At 49.1% G+C, this 16650-nt stretch overlaps 1 protein-coding gene and 1 long non-coding RNA gene across 3 annotated transcripts in view; one reads left to right on the top strand and one right to left on the bottom strand.

The window, feature by feature from the left end:
- The window catches only part of PCSK6 (proprotein convertase subtilisin/kexin type 6), a 182365-nt gene that overhangs the window by 122387 nt on the left and 43328 nt on the right, over window positions 1-16650 (bottom strand). For both annotated transcript variants that reach the window (XM_047736488.1, XM_047736489.1), the window contains exon 2: window positions 12561-12665. In XM_047736488.1, the coding sequence (XP_047592444.1) occupies window positions 12561-12665 (105 nt within the window). The remainder of the gene's footprint in view (window positions 1-12560; window positions 12666-16650) is intronic.
- On the top strand, window positions 8715-9886 carry LOC125104136 (uncharacterized). Its single transcript, XR_007128596.1, has 3 exons — window positions 8715-8823; window positions 9305-9427; window positions 9665-9886. It is a non-coding gene; the product is annotated as an uncharacterized LOC125104136 (long non-coding RNA).

Genomic DNA, 16650 nt, shown 5'->3' on the forward strand with positions numbered 1-16650 from the left:
TCAAGGTTGAAGACATTTGTTTTGTTTCATTTGTACTTTTAAAAGATCATGGGGGAAAGAATTCCCATGCTTCGAAGCAAAGCATTTTCTTGCTACTGTGGTCCCACCTGATGCAGTAATGGCTCCCTCTGGGGCTCAGTCTGGAACTGAGGTGGGGATATGCAGGACAACGGCACTGGGGACTCTGCTCTCAGGAGTCTGTGCTTTAGGTGGGGGTCCCCCACCAAGCCGCCCAGAGTGTGACGCAGGCTCTGAAGTAGCAGACAGGTAGGGAAAGTGGAGCGAGGAGGAGAAGGAGTGGGGGAGGGGAACTTCAAGGGTTGGAGCAGTGGGGGCCCAGGGTGGACGCCAGGCAAGGCTGGTGACCTCAGGTTCAGACCCAAGGCTGGCACAGCCACCAGAGGAGCCACCCAAGGCAACTCTGGAAGGGAATAAAAGGCCACCAAAGGCAGAAGGGCAAAATGTCTTCCCTCAGACCTGTCTTGGCCTCTGTTTCCCCACACTGTCCTGAGGAAGGAAAGCAGGACAGCCCCATATACCGCCTCACACTTAAGGGTGGGATTGATCTGAAAAGGCAATATGGATCAACAGGAAAAAGTGCTTAGGAACGAGTATCACAGCCTGTCCCACTACCAACGTGCTTTGTTCCTGAAACACCAGGAGACACCCAGGTTCCTTAGAAACACCACAAACAGTTCAACAACAGTTTGGGGCTAGGCACTAAAACGAACCTCGGCCCCAAGTCCTAGATAATTTATAATTGCCGTGAATAGATACTTCCATGGAAAATAAAACTATACAGTGAGATATTTTGTTCACAATACCCTCTGATGGCATTTTGCAACTTCCCCATAAATCACTGCCTGAACCAGAAAGATTTACTCGGTATACAACACTTAAGACAATATTTCCTAATCTGCTAAATACCCTAATTACAAAACAGAGCATCGCGTGTACCACTAATGGCTCCAAGCTCCCCGGGGACGTTCCCAATCCATCTTGTCCTACTGACTCACCACCCATCTTACTAACATCCAGCAGCACCTTCTGACACTTGTAGACATCCAGTTATAGAGGAGAAGGAGGTGAACTCTCTTCTTCCAAGCTTGAGTAGGGCACCAGGGAGATGACATAGGAAAGCATGTTGCCAGAAGTCACAAAACAGTCCCTTAGTGGGATGAAAGTGTGAGCACCCTGGCCCCAGTCATGCCTGGACTCTGCGTAAAAACCCAACGCTAACACACAGTTCTGAGGGTGGGCTGTCCTGGCACGGGTCCACGGCACAGTTTGGGGATCTCCCTCTAGCTTGGACTCAGGGGCAGCTCTCTCTCCCTCGACAGGTCACTGTAAGTCTTTGGCAACCGGTGAGCGCTGGCAGGCCAATGGAACCAAATATAACAAATTATCCAGATGGAATCACAGGTGCCCTCACTGTTGCAGGCTGATTGGGCCAGTGGTCCCTGGGTCTGGGCTTCCTTGCCATTGTCTCTCTCTGGGCTCCAGACATTGCCTTGTTTCTCAGCCAAGTGCAGGGAAATACAAGGGGATCCCGGATGCGTGTGATTATCTTTCTGAAAAAAGGCAACCTAGGATCCTTTGTGGGGTTTCAAGGACTCTTCCTAATACTTCTCTGGAAGTTCACCCAGACTGCCCTTTTACATTGAAGATTCACTCATGGTCTATCCGGATTTCCCAGCTTCCCAAGGAGGCATTCAGACTTTCTCCTGGTGAAAACTGCAAGGGAAGAGACCCTGGTACACACGGTCTACCTTTCAAGGCCGCAGAACTCAGAAAATCAGTCTGGAACTCAAGCAAGTCTGCAAAGGAGTGGGCCTGGAGCAGAATAAAACACATTTAGTGCCTCAGGATGCCTGGTGAGGGTAGAGCCCATCGTCCTTATGAAGACAATGGATCGTGTATCAAACTTTCAGATCACTGCATTGAAGGAAGGGGGAATACCACACACACAGGAAAGTGCCTGCTCATTCTACTTCACTCCCCACAGGCTTCTTCTTCTTCTTTTTTCTTTTTTAAGATTTTATTCATTTATTTGTTTTTGAGAGAGGGAGGGAGGGCAGAGGGAGACAGAGAATCTCAAGAAGGCTTCATGCTGAGTGAGGAGCCCAGCATGGGACTCGATCCCACAACCCTGAGATCATGACCCAAGCCAAAATCAAAGAGTCAGATGCTCAAGCAACTAAGCCCCCCAGACCCCCTCTGTAGGCTTATAGGAGGTTGATGGTGGCCTCCCAAAAGGTATGTCCACCCAGAAGTAATTAAGGATCTCCAGATGAGATTACCTGGGTGATTTGAGAGTGCCCTAAATTCCAGTGACATGTGTCCCCATGTCTGAAGGCAGGAGGACAGCCCTTGGGAAGACAGAGACAGAAGGAGAGATGGGAGGGAGGCAGCCACCAGCCAAGGAATGCGTGGAGCCCCCGGAAGCTGGAAGAGGCAAGGAAAGATCCTCAGCTGGAGCCTTCAGAAGAGCTACTGCCCTGTGAACACCTTGATTCCAGGCTTCTTGACTTCAGGACGGTGACGTCAGAAATATCTGTTATTTCAAGCCATCCAGTGTGTGGGCATTTGTTACAGCTACCCTCAGACGGTAATACAGGTTTCAACAGTGGCTTTAATCAGGGCTGAGCTTTGTCAACATTTGAGAATCCCTGAGGCTGTCCTGCTGAAGGAGGGTCTGGGAATTCCAGTTCCCCCGACCTCCCCTCTCTCACTGGAGATGAGAACATACAGGACCCCAGAGGAGGGGCTGCGGTGGCTTGAGGCGACTCTGGGAGGGGCCCTGGGCTGGGGAGAGAGGCTGGAGGCAGTGGCTCTTGGGGCCAGCTCTGGCTGGAACCACTTCCTGCACAGACCTGTAGCTCTCGCCCCAACCACTCCCCCTGTCCCCCGCCAGGTCATAGGGCACCGCACACCTTTCCCCTTGAACCTCACTCTATGCCCAGGCCACTCCCCTCCGGTCTTCCACCGCTGGCAGGCTGGGCTGTGCCACGAGGCTCTGTGCCTCCTGACTGGTGCTCCCCACCCCCCCACCCGCCCTCAACCCAGTCTACTTACTTATATTCATCTTTTGAGCCTCACACATGCTGGAAACCTTTTCTGATGTCCAGGCCAGCCACTGAGGGGGTCCCCCTCAGAGCTCCTAGGCTCCCATGCATGTCTCTTTACCACTGCCCTCCCTCCCCAGTGTGCCCATTAGCCCTTCTTTCCTCCCAGAGGAGGGATGACTGAGGTCACCCTGGTTTCCCCAGCTCTCAGCAAACACCTGTCCTGTGACAGGTCCTCGCTGAGCAAAGCTCTGCTGGACCACAAGCATCCGCTTTCTTACGGAAAAGGCAAGATGAAATGGACACAGAATGAATACAAACTTTGGAGACTCTGCCGGAAGTGGAGGTCCATCTGATCACCCTCTGCTCCTCACTGGCCTGTGGATGGGGCCTGGGTTTTGCCCACCACTGTATTTCAGTGTACCCAGCACTGTGTGGCATACAAAAAGAGCTCACTAAATGCTTCTTGAACACAGGAGTGAAGTTAAATGAATACATTTCTGATTACAAATATAACAATGAGTAGACTTTTAAAAAACACATTTCAGGGGTGTCTGGGTGGCTCAGTGGGTTAAAGCCTCTGCCTTCAGCTCAGGTCATAATCCCAGGTCCTGGGATCGAGCCCCACATCGGGCTCTCTGTTCAGCAGGAAGCCTGCTTCCCCAAGCTCTCTCTCTGCCTGCCTCTCTGCCTACTTGTGATCTCTGTCTGTCAAATAAATAAATAAAATCTTTACAAATAAATAAATAAATAATAAATAAATAAAAAACACAATTCAGAGGAGAAAGTGCAACTGAGTCTTAATGACCACCCCATGACCTTGACTGATTTTTTTCTGTGGAAGATCAACCATAAGTGATTTGGGGCAAGAGCAACGTTTGCCAAATGCCACATCTGGCCCAAACACAAGTCATCTCTCTTAGCACACCTGTATAAGCCTGCATAAAATGTCCTGATTTCTTCCAAGTCCTATTTTGAAGGTGGAACTTCATGCTGACCCTCTTCCTTTTATGTTTTTCTTGGTATGTTTCTTGCTAAACATACAGCATATTGATCATAGAAAGTTATTTGCTCTGGGGAAGAGAATTCTAGGCATGCAGAAGACTTCATCTTCTCCAGTTTATGTGAATAGCAATGCTTTCTTCTACCAGGCATGCCAACCCCCCATCTTTCTTCTTGAAGTCAAATTAAAATTAGGCCTCTGGTAAATGCCATTCTGTAAATAAGGTAAAATGCAAAGATGTGTGTAAAGAGGTAACATCAAAGAGCAGGATCCCAGTAGATGGCTTGCGGGTGTCACGGGTCATCGATGCTACTGCACTATGAAACTGTCCAAGTGGAATTCTGGCAGGTGTGCCTTGGGCAGCCCTGGTCATGTTTTCTTCCCTGTGGGCCACAGGCATGCTGCCAGACCAGAAGCTGGCCTAGCACAGCAGTCATGGACTCAACAAGTGACAAAGGGTTTGTTTTGTAGCTTCCTCCCATGAGCCAATGCCACCCGCGAGAGCATGAAAGCCCAGTTCCATTCCACCCAAAGCTTCCATGTGCTCATGTCCTGCTGCAAAGCCCTCATTGCTCATGGGGGTTCCACTATGGCTTCAGAAGCCTCTGAAATTGGCAGGAGATAGAAAGTCCTAGAAGGGGGCTCCAGAGTCTTTGCCCTGAGATGGAGCTAAGACAACAAAGACTATTCACAGACATCCTTTTCCCCACACCCTCTCAGGTCCCCACTACCTCCAGGGGAAGAGCACACATTTGAATCAAGCTGCTAAACTCCCTTGACATGCCCCCGGTGTGCTCAGTTCACTGAGAGTTAATTCTCTGTGGGTTCAACGTTCCATGCACGGTTGTATCCAGAGCGTGGGAGACAGCTCCTGCCAGCTCTCTTTTTTCTTTCTCCCTTAGCATCATCAAAGAGAAGGGCAGCTTCTTCTGTAATTGCTGAAGGACAGGGAATTGCCTCTGCTGTTTGCTTGTGAGTCAGCCAGCCCTGACTGCCAGCCAGGAAATAGCTGTGCAAGAAGTCAGGGGCCAGACCCCCGAGGGTCCAGGTGCCACCAAATCCTAAGACCTCCTCCAGGAGAGAACAAGCTCACCAGAAGGAATGTAGACGATAAACTTCCATCTCACTCCACCTGTGGGAGGCTTGGCAGCCTTCCTGGGCTTCAGCTTCTAAGCTGTGAAGTCAGGGGGTCAGATCAGCCCATTTCCCAATGCAGGTTGGACCGTCTTTCAACCAGGAAGCCAACCCATGGGGTGGGGAATTGAAAGAAAGAAAAATAATACTCCCAACCAGTGCAAATCACCTTACAGCTTGCAAGGTGGCCTGTCTTAGGACAGGCAATGGTTGATGCACACATGAAATGAGCCAGGGGGCTAGGCGGGGGCCTTCTTCCCCTAGGGTCTAGGGTCCCTCAAGAATGGAAGGATAGGCCAAAGTCCCAGGAAGCTCCAGAAACTATAGGCAAAGTGGAGTGGACATGAGCACATGATTTCTGCCCCCCTCACCCTTCTGGAGAGAGAGAGAGAGAATCTAGAACTTTTATCAGCTTTTCAAATGGACCTGTAATTCCAAAATGGGTATGAACCATTGAATTCAGCTAGGCTCACGGAATAGAAAGTGGATCAGGCCTTTCCATGTGAGGAATGGAGAAGTGCAGTCACAGTTATGTTCCTGGGGGTTGGCAGGGAGAGGGACCAGGCCTGCAGGCAAGCAATGACTGGACAGCCTCATTAGAGCCTGTCCCGGTGAGACACCTGAGCCCCCCTGAGAGTATCACTTGGGGCGGAGTGCAGGGGGTAGGGGGTGCTAGGCTGCTCTGGCAGTGGCTTATCTGAAAACCCAGGAACCAAGGTAGTAGATGAGGGAGAAGAGAAGGAAGATGAACCAACAAAATAAAGGGTATCTTGACTCAGCACAGAACCCCACCTCTCCCTTCCCACATCACAGAGGCCAACTGGGGCCTAGCCCCAAATCTGCTTCCTCGCCACAGCAGAGCTGAAACGACGTGTAGGGTATCTCCAACCCTTGCCATCCAAGCTGAACCACATGGACACGGCTGTTTCACGAAGGAGAGAGAGGACAGTACTCATTCTGCCCGTTTCGGAGACGGGAAAGTGTGAGAGTACTTTGGGAAACTGACTCTCCTCATTCTCTTGTTTGTTAGTTCTTACTGGGCTGAAAGGAAAGAGCAGGTAGCCCGGTCTGCACCTCAGTATCACTTTTCTCTGCTTAAGGACAACAGGTCAGGTGGCCAGAACCTAGTGCCCCTCCCCCCTCCCCCCTAGTGTTCACCAAGTTAATACCAGTGACCACATCCAGCATCCGGCTATACCGTCACTACTGTCATCACTGTAGGCTTTAGCCATACAAGATACAGCGTGATTCATTCATCCAAGCCCTTTTTCGGATTTTTGTCATCATGTTATGAAGGCAGGCCATGATTCACTTCTGATGTTTTTACGTAAAAAGAAGGAAATCAGCAAATGATAACAGATACAACTGGATTATGTGAACCTACTCTGTGCGACTGAGTTATGTTTCAATGAACGTTGACTAAGTGTCTGTCTGCTATTTCCTGGGTATCTGCTAGACTCATAAGGCAATACAAACAACTGAAATGTGGCCTTAGCCCTCGAGAACGTTATGGTCTGCTGGCAAGAGATGGGCTCACGTGCTTCTCTCTGTAAGATCCTCCACCTCAGGCCAGGTTACCTTCCCATCGTCTCTCCTTGGGGTCTGGAAAACTACACACTCTCCCCAGCCTTGTGCTCCCGGCGCCCCGGGGAACCATCTACAGCTCCCGCCAAGCCCGGCCCTGTCACTTACCAGATCCCAGGTGCACTAAACCACTCATCACTCCCACCAAACACTGCCATGTGCTCCTGTGTGCTCCCACCTGGGCTTGCGACCTTGGCACGACTTCCAGAATGGCCAGGAAACAGATGTTTATGGGAGCAAAAGGGAGGAGGCCGTGGTCACGTAAATCCAACAGCCGCAGAGCAGGACAGGCTTCTTTCCTGTTCTTGTGTGTACTGAGAGCCTTGGAGAGGGGGACGACACAATTTCTCCTACATCCATGGGACCACTAAGCCCTTCAAGATGGCGCACTGCCCATGACCACCAGCAGCTTGGAAGGAATGCCGGACTTGGAGCCCCCACCTAGACCTTCTCTGGCCCCACCCCTGCTTCGGTCAAGGGTCAGACTGGGATCAGAGTAGTGAGATAAATAGACACAACCCCTCCACTCCTGGAACCCAGTGAGGCAATCTCACAAGTCCAGAATATAAACATATAACGGTAGGGAGGGCAAGTCAAGTCAGAGGGCGCTGAGCTGACTTCAGGTGGCCGGTACACAGGAGCTGAGGTGAGAGAGGGAAGAGACACAGGGAGGAAAGGCAGTCTGGAGGGGGAAAGAGCCAGTGCCATGTGAGGAGGGCTGGAAAGGCCAGTGTGGCTGGGGTCTGGCGGAGGAAGAAGGGTCTGGGACGACCTCTCAAGGGCCAGTGGCAGTGTCCCACATGTGTCACAGGATCTCTTAGGAGGGTGGTGTGCAGACTGGTGAGAGGCAAGGAAGCCCATGGCGGGCCAGTGAGGAGGGCAGGACAGTGGTCCAGGTGAGAGAGGGCAGGGGTGCATGGGGCGATGTGGGACAAGGGCAGCATGGAGTTGTACTAGAGGTGGGACAGGTGTGATGCGAGGAGGCTGCTGTCTGTCTGAGACAGAAGCAGGGTCAGAGGTGGTCAGCTGGGCTGGGGAATGCGTGGACTTTGAGATGTCTGTGAGGCATCTAGGCAGAAGCATCAAACGTGCTAATGAAATAATAAAGCTCTATCTTTTAAAGTATTTTTTAAAATGACCGTTTTTACTAATTCAGAGTAGCCATTCCACTTGACCCAGCTGGGTTGTCGGGAAAATATAAAGAGACAGCTGCAGTTTTCTCCTGCCCCCAGATGGACAAATCCAGGGGACCCTGGGAGGCGGCCCTCCCCTGTCCCCAGCCCCCAGCCACGAGTTCACTGACCCTGAGAGCAACTTGGTCACTTACTATCTGTGTGCTTAAATGTGCCAGGAACTTTTTGTTTGCACTTCGAATGGTTCTAGCACACCAAACTCTCAGATAAAATTCCATCTGTGGTTAATGGAAAGATCTGCTTAAACGTTGCATCACTGCTGGAAAGAAACCTGAGCTTTGATTAAACTCTGGGGCAAAGTCCCATCCTACAAAACAGAATGCCTACTCTGGTCCTAGAAACCATTTCCAACTTCAGAGCTTCAAGCACTGATATGAGGCCTCCAACTGAAGGCTCCCACAGCCCCCAGAAAGAGCCATGGAGGGTCTGCTTGATAACATCTTTATCCTTCCCTTTCCGTCATCAATCTGGCTAAGAACGGAAAGGAAGGGAAGGGCTGAACCACAGTCATCACACTAAAATGTAAGGGTTGGAAGAGGCAGCCAGCCACGCCAAACTATAAGCCAGCTTGGAACAAAATCAGAACGAGTAATTTAAAAAAAATTTGTGAGCCCTAGCAGCCATTGGCCGATGCTTCTGTAACATCCACCCTTCTCCAGACTTTTGGCAAAAGAACAAGTTAAAGACAAATGCTTTCAGTTTGCTTAAATGACAGCCCCTGGAAAAACCCACGGACTGATACTGCACACGGAGAACAGTCGGGCTCTTCTCCCAAGGAGATCCACAAAGCGCTTGGAGCAAAATGGCCCTTTTCAAGGGAGGTTAGAAAAAACATCAAGCAAAGGTAATTAAGAATGTAAAGAAAATGACAGCACAATTCTGGGACGGGATCTGCGCAAAAAAAAACAAAACAAAACAAAACAAAAAAAAAAAACAAACCAAAAAACATGCTTCGTGTGTGTGTGCATCTGCACACGGGCACACGTGCGTGAGCAGCGGGACGGAGTCTCCAGTATTGCCTCCCCCGCTCGTGTTTTGTTTTGTTGGATATTAACAAACGTACACTCCATCCACTCTTTCACGAGGTAGGGATGGATCGTAAATTCTATCCCTTATCAAAGCACTTTTTCTACAATATGGACTGGAGCTAATTACAGGAAAATACCATCTGCATTTGATTGCACTGTACTCGAGCCCTGTAACATTCATTTCCAGTTTGGTCATTCAGACCCAATGGCGACTTCGCATTCCAGTGTCTCTGAAGAACATTAACTCATCTCGTCCTTTCCTTAAGAATACTAATCACAGCCTCTCCAAATGCCTAGGTGTCGCAGAAATGCCTCGCCGACGTAGGAAAGCGTTCTGGAGGGCTGCGAGAAAAATCGACACGGAGCACTTGTGTGAAGCGGGTAATTTGGCCCGATATTTCATCAGAAGGACAAGGCCGAGTAAGTATTAGTTAGCCAGACTGACGGCTAATTGATCTGGTTTGTATTCAACTAGACTGACTTAAACGGGGGTATTTCGCTCGCGATTCTGAATTCATAATTGGTTCAGATGTCTCTCTCTGCTTTCCTGCGGCTACGAATTTAATTAGCACTGCGAGAAGGCAGCAGCCAATCGCACGCAAGTCACAGGCAGGACCTCACTCTGCAGACTGTTTACCTTTTCTCTCTTTCTTCTAGAGTGGCAGGAAGCTTTGAGAGCAGCCCCGCCAGGAGCTTAGTAAGGTCTTGTATAAAAAGGACTTATATTTGGGAAAACATAACAGCCATAGCCTTTGCTAAGGGGAGGTCTATCCTTCCTTCTCTTCCCTTCAAGGACACAGCAGATTGCTGGGAATGGTTTGCCCTCCGTCCCAAACAGAACGGAATACTCTGGGACCGCCTCAAAGGAACAAGCCGGACACCTTAGATGCTGCCTCCAACCCTCTCCTGCCCGACTCCCATGCCCTGCTCTGCGGCGGGCTTGCCCAGGGCAGAGGCCAGCTGGGTGGGCATCTCTGCCTCCCCTGGGGCCCAGGGCCTGGTATCCAGCAGGTGCACAATTAATACTTGGGGAAAGAAAGGAAGTGCAGTCAAGTTGAATACCTTTATTATTATTATTTTAGATTTTTTTATTTATTTACTAGAGAGGAAGAGGGAGTAGGAGACTCCCTGCTGAGCAGAGAGCCCGACATGGGGCTCAATCTGAGCCAAAAGAAGATGCTTAACCTACTTAGCCACCCAGCCGCCCCTGAGTTTTTGGTTTTTTTGCTTTTTTTCCCTTAAAGATTTATTTATTTATTTATTTAGGGAGAGAGAAAGTGAGTGAGCGTGGACGGGGAGGGGCAGAGGGAGAGAGAGAATCTCAAGCAGACTCCACGCTGAGTGTGGAGCCCTGCATGGGACTCGATCTCACGACACTCAAGAGTTGGACACTTAACTCACTGAGCCACCTCGCTGCTCCAGATAGCTTTAAATGATTTAAAATTCAGTCGCTTAAAAAAAACAGCAAGTCCTGTTTCAACTCTGCCCTAGTTCTAACCATGGAGGAACAGCTTAATTCTCAGAACACCCTGTGGGAAAGGGGCCAAGAAATGCACTGCCCCATTGTCTTCTCATCGCATGCTTCCATGGGGGGTGGGGGCTCCCCCCCTCAGATGGCTTGCCCTTCGTTGTAACTATCTGTGCAGTCACGACTTAACAACCCTGAAGACCTGTGATGAAGAACGAGCATGTCGTCCTCACAAGACGGAGCGCACTGTTTGCTTGGACGTGAAACTGTGGAAGGTCTGCCAGCAGCTCCCTTCCTAGCTCGGAAGTTTCTCGATGCTTTGCCAGAGGTTGCTGCTGTGAATCTCAGCACCACTCCCCCCGCCACCGCCACCTTGCAACCGCCAAGAATCCATGTTTCTTTGGTGACCAAGCACACAGTACCCCTTCCACTCAGTTTTACACCAGCGGAAGCATTGGGTCTGCTCAGCCTACTCCGGTTGCCCCATTCTGTTGGAGTCAGCAACTACAAACTGGCTCTGCTTCCCAGAGGGAAAAAACTATACCAGCCCCTTTGAAAAACTTTTCTTCCAGTTCCATGATGTGAACACACGTAGGTATAATCATAGCCCCCTAGGACCAGGCGAGCTGAGGTACATAAAAATGCTCCAGCACACAGTAGCCCCTCAATAAACATCAGACTCTTTTCCCAGCTAGGAAGGAGTAAGGGGATTAGCATAATGCTTTGTATCTATTTCCTTCTATCTATCCATCTATCGGTTCATCTGCCCGCCTATAAAATCAATTCAGAAATATATACAAGACACATCGCCTGTCACAGCCCAGTTACACGAACGAGTTCCACGAGGACCACCTTCTCACGTGCTCGAAATCAGACCACCACAAAGTGACACTCTGGAGAAGGGTGTTTCACGTGCTGTGCTCAGGGATAAACTGTCTCTCTGGCCACCCATCCCCAGCCCCCAGCTCAGCCATTACAAAAGGAGCCACGACCGTCTGCGGGGTAGCCTGGGACAACACCAAGAACTCATTTCTCCATGGAAACTTTATTACAAATATTCTGTGGGGAAAAAGAAATAGTATCGTGTGTCGGCTTGGAAGCCCAAAGTAACATTTAGCACATTGCTTTTAAGAGACGGTGATTTCCACCTTCGAAAACTACCATGTACCAATGGCCTCATTTCTTTGTTGGGGCTGCTACTGCTTCTCATGCGAACTTCACCTTCCCTCCTAACACTCATCACCCTGGGACAGATCACATATTTTTCTACTTCCTGCTTCATTTTCTGTCAGCCTGATCACCTGCTCCAAGGGCACCACTAGGGCCACAGCCTGACCCGTGGCTGCTTATCCCAATGTCACCTGCTGAATGAAAGGAAGTCCTCCAAAGCTAACTCGACCATCTTGAATTTTTAAGCTTCCAGAGGATCTGCTGGCTGGCATTTGTGGAACACTAGTCTCAACCCTACGCAGAGAGGACGTGCTGTACTTAATGACCCAATAAACATGAATTCTATGAAAACAAATTGTTAGCCTCCTTGCAAATTATATTTGCTCTAATCTCAAAGATCACACGAGTTTTTTAGGGGAAAACAGTTATATTTACTGCCCGAGTTTTTAAATTCATGGTAACCATTAAGACACATGCTATGACAACCACAAAAACATCCATTGGCCCAATCTCTAATTTCATTACTAAAACACTAGGCTCGGTTGCCTAGTCTTTGAGCTCTGCTGGGTTATATTCATATACTTATCTCCTCTGATTACTGTGTGTTTTGTTGGTTTTTTAAAGATTTAAAATATCAATAGATCTATACCCATTTGATTGTTGCTTTGAACTGAAGTCCAGAGTCGAAATTCTCCGGTCAGACAAGAAGCCAGATCTTTCGAACATTCAGACAGTCTAATGTGTTGCTGCACATCTGTCTTGCTTTATTCAAAGCAGATAAGAAAAACTAACGACTATGTAGCATCACGTTAAAAATCAAGACTTAGTTATTTTTAGAACCACAGACCCAAACAAAAAGCAAACAACATTCCACGCCTTAGGAAAGGGTCCTGTCCGGGGAGCCGAGATCTGTACCTGGGGGTCCATTCTGAGGAAGGTATGAGGGCCTCTGCTACTCAAGGTCGATCTTTTAAAGGTTTTGCTGTGAAAAAAATGGTAGTAATCTTCCAGGTTTCCAATCTGCAAAACAAGAAGCAGGATATTATCAGTTAATAGTCTTTTAAAAAAATTTGTTAATGTTTTTAAAAGCTTTTATTTATTTATTTGAAAGAGAGCACATGAGCAGGGGGTGGGGTGGGGGGGAGGGAGAAGCAGGCTCCCTGCTGAGCAGAGCCAATGCAGAGCTCGACCCCAGGTCCCTGAGATCATGACCTGAGCCAATGGTAGACGCTTAACCAGCTGAGCCACCCAGGTGCCCCTAATTAATATGGTCTTATAACCAGCTTCAAAAATCCTCCATCCCACAAAATTCTTCCCCCAAGGGAAATTCTTCTCCCAAGGGAAACATACGCTCCGTTATGTCTCCCCACTCATCTCTTTGGCCTATATTCACTGTTTACAAACACGAAGGTGGATTCAGATAACCCTTTTTGGGATAAACAATGCAGGGCAGTATTTCCAATGAAGTACACACTCCTCCAAGTCCTGTGGCGAGTTCGTAGCGTTTAAAATGTGTACTCTCTTGGCCAAGGTTTGTAGACAAGAATTAATGTTCATTTAGGGTCTAGCATTCCTGAAGTAGCTAAATTAGTGTCAAGTCAGGCCTGCACCAAAATATTCATTTATAAACAAACTCCGTCCTCCCCACCCCACGGGTAAACTGAAATATCTAAGAATGAACATTTGCTCCCAAGCGCAACAAGGGAGCCAAAGGAAACACGCGGGTCCATCTGCTTGGGGATTGTGAAAAGGTCAGATGAGAACATCCAAACCCCCAGGGTGTCCCAATTTTCTGCCAGGGGTGGTTTGCCGAGACAGATTCCAGCTTGAGGGCTGGACAGAACCAAGAGAAGCAATGGATATGGCCTTCAGGACAGCCGGGCCCTAGTGCCTCAATGACCCATGAGTATCAGGACATTGTTCTCGGAAGACCTGTTCTTGTTCGGACTTACCCTGGTTGTTGGAACTAGCCTGTTGGTCACCGTCCTTGAAAGCAGAGCTTTTTAAACGAGGCTGGACAGAACATTACACAGACTTCCGAGTTGCCTTTCTCAGCCTAAACCATCCTAGTTTCTTTTCCAGATTCTGGTCAAAGGGCAAATTTCAGACAATTTGTACTCTAGAGTGGCCCATACGTGGTGCTTCTGAGATGAACCTGGTTCAAACCTGTCCTCCCCCAACCTTCACCAGCACTGGCCATGTGAGCTTGGGTAAGGGCATTCGCCCCCCTTGAATCTTGACTCCTGCTGTGTAAAATGGGGATGAAACGGCCTAACCACTGGAGTTTAGAATCACTAAAGTCTGCGCAGCTCACAAGCACCCTTGGCTACCCCCGCCCCACTCAAGCCACTGTGTCTGCTGCGACCTGACCCGATGAGGGTTGACCAGCCCGGGGAGAGACCTGGAGGGATGTGGATGCTCTGAGTGGCCATTTCCATATCTTTCCACAAGGCCAGAGTCCTCCAACACTTCCGCCTTCATTTCCAGCCCTCCTGGGCAGCCTGGCTCCCTTTTGTTCCCAAGTGGCAGAAGATAGCCCTTTGTCCTTGAAATAAAAAATCTCTTTTTTTTCACTTAAGCTTGCTCCCATGTGTTCCTGTCACTTACGACTATGGAACATGGAACACTATGATGGTTGTGAGGATTAAATAGGTTATCATCTCTATTGTGCCTAGAGCCTGGTGGGTCTCAACCAGTGCTGGCTGGTATGGGGAGCTGGGTGGGATTCTCTGGCTGGCTCTTCTCCATGGCAACTGGAGACTGGGACCAGTATGCTTAAGATTTTGCCAAATCTGCATCTGCATTCCAACTCGACCCCCTCATGCGGAATGACCTGGGCATAAGACCCTCTCAGGGTCTTAGTTTCCTCGTGAAAACAGTAACTACTGCCTTGAAGGGTTGTTCTAAGACTTCAACGACATAAATCTAGAAAGAGCTAGCAGACTGCCCAGCAGGTAGCAAGTGTTCAGTAAACGGTTTTCCACAATGCACGTTCTCATTTCGTTTTCTACCTCGAGGCATTTTTTTTCAGCGATCATAAACCTCATGATTTTGGACCTATTTGGCACAAAAGCACTTCTATTTCTCCTACAGATAATTCACCTCGCTCACTTCTTCAACCAAGTTAATTGCCATATATGTCAAAGGCTCCTCCTCACGCACGCCCGAGCTGTGATTTAGAACCAGAAGCAATAATGGAGTCTTACCTTCGAGCTGTATTTAATCAACCTGTTTGCTTCTAAGCTGCCTCCATCCCTGGGAGATGTTTCACAACTTCTGGTCTTTTAACTCCGGGCATTCAAGTTAATTCCCATTCAGGGATGTGGAGAAACTCAGGGGTGAATCAAATTTGCTGGCAAAGGGATGGATGGCTTGCAGAGCTGCTGACCCTAAGCAAAGCCCTCTTGGGGCAGCACCTGGCCTTAGGGCAACCGGGCCAGACCAGAGGCAGCCAACTCCGAGGCCAGCCAGTTCCCTGCCTCTGAGCCACTGTGACCACCCTTAGCAACGGCTCCAAGGGTCTGAGCTAACAGGAGCCGTTCTGCTTGAGCAATCCTTTGGAAGGAGAGATACTCCCCCATAGTACTGACCAGCCCAAGTGGCAGCAGTGACCAAGGCCGCATCTGTTTGGAAACTTATGTCCAGCCTAACATGGGGGCTGAGGGTCTGGGAAGGACCACTCCCAATGCAGAGGAAAAGGGGATACCAGCCAAGGCTGTCCTCCTGCCCCTACAAAGCTAGCTGCAGAAGAAGCTGGACTGTGTTTCAGAAGAAAAAAAAAAAAAAAAGGCAAGGGGGTCAGGGCATTGGGTGTTCATATATCGGAAAGTAGCTGAGGGGTCCCTCTGTGATTCTGGGTGCCTCTGTCCACCCTCTGGGTCCTTACAGAGTAGGATTGAGGGGGTGGGGTACAGCCATATTCCTTCCTCACAACCAAAGACTCGTGGCCAGATAGTGTAATTCAGGGCCCTGTGGGACAGTAAATGTCACCTGATACTGGGATTACCATGAGGGGAGGAAGAAGAGCCCAGATCCTCGGGAGGGAATCTTGACACCATGAGATCCTTGACTCCCTAGGGCGTGTGCCCTGTCTGCAGACCAGATTAACATGATGCCCCCAAGGTAGGGCTACAAGTGTCCTTCCAAAGCCTGTAGAGATGCTGTGGTTAATAAAATACCAATTCATTCAGAGTACAGAGTGGAAACCCATGGGCCAAATCTGGTCTACCTCCTATTTATCTTATTTTGGGTGGTGGTAAAATACACATTCCATTGACCACGTTTTAACAATTTTTAAGCATGCAGGCAGCTGAGTGCTGCTGAGTACATCCATGGTGGGGTTTGGCCACCATCTCCATCGATCTCCAGAACTTTCTCATCTTCCCAGACTGAACCGGCACCCATCTCACTCATCACTCTTACTTCCCACTCCTGCCATTCTAATTTCTAATAGCTTGAGACAGCTCGTATGAGTAGAACTGTTTGTGTTTTTGTGACGGGCTTATTTCCCTAAACGTGATGTGCTCAAGGCTCATCCAGGCCGTGACATTTGTCATTCCTTTATTTTATTTTAATTTAATTTTATTTTATTTATTTGACAGAGAGACAGAAAGAAAGGAAACATAAGCAGGGGGTAGCAAGAGGGAAAAGCAGGCTTCTTGATGAGCAGGGAGCCCGATGCGGGGCTTGATCCCAGGACCCTGGGATCATGACTGGAGCCGAAGGCAGATGCTTAATGACTGAGCCACCCAGGTGCCCCTTTTTTCCTTTTTAAGGCTGAATAATATTCCCTTGTCTGTGTATGCCACATTCTGCATATCCATTCATCCATTAATGGGCACATGGATTGCTTCCTCCCTTCGGCTACCGTGAATAATGCTGCTATGAATATGGGTGTGCAAAGATGTGTTCATGACCCTGCTTTCAACACTTTGGGCCATATATACACCTTGTGTTTTTATCAATCAAACTTTACTGGAGCACAGCCACACCCATTCACTGACCC

This window comes from Lutra lutra, chromosome 7, assembly GCF_902655055.1.
Source record: "Lutra lutra chromosome 7, mLutLut1.2, whole genome shotgun sequence".
Taxonomy (NCBI): domain Eukaryota; kingdom Metazoa; phylum Chordata; class Mammalia; order Carnivora; family Mustelidae; genus Lutra; species Lutra lutra.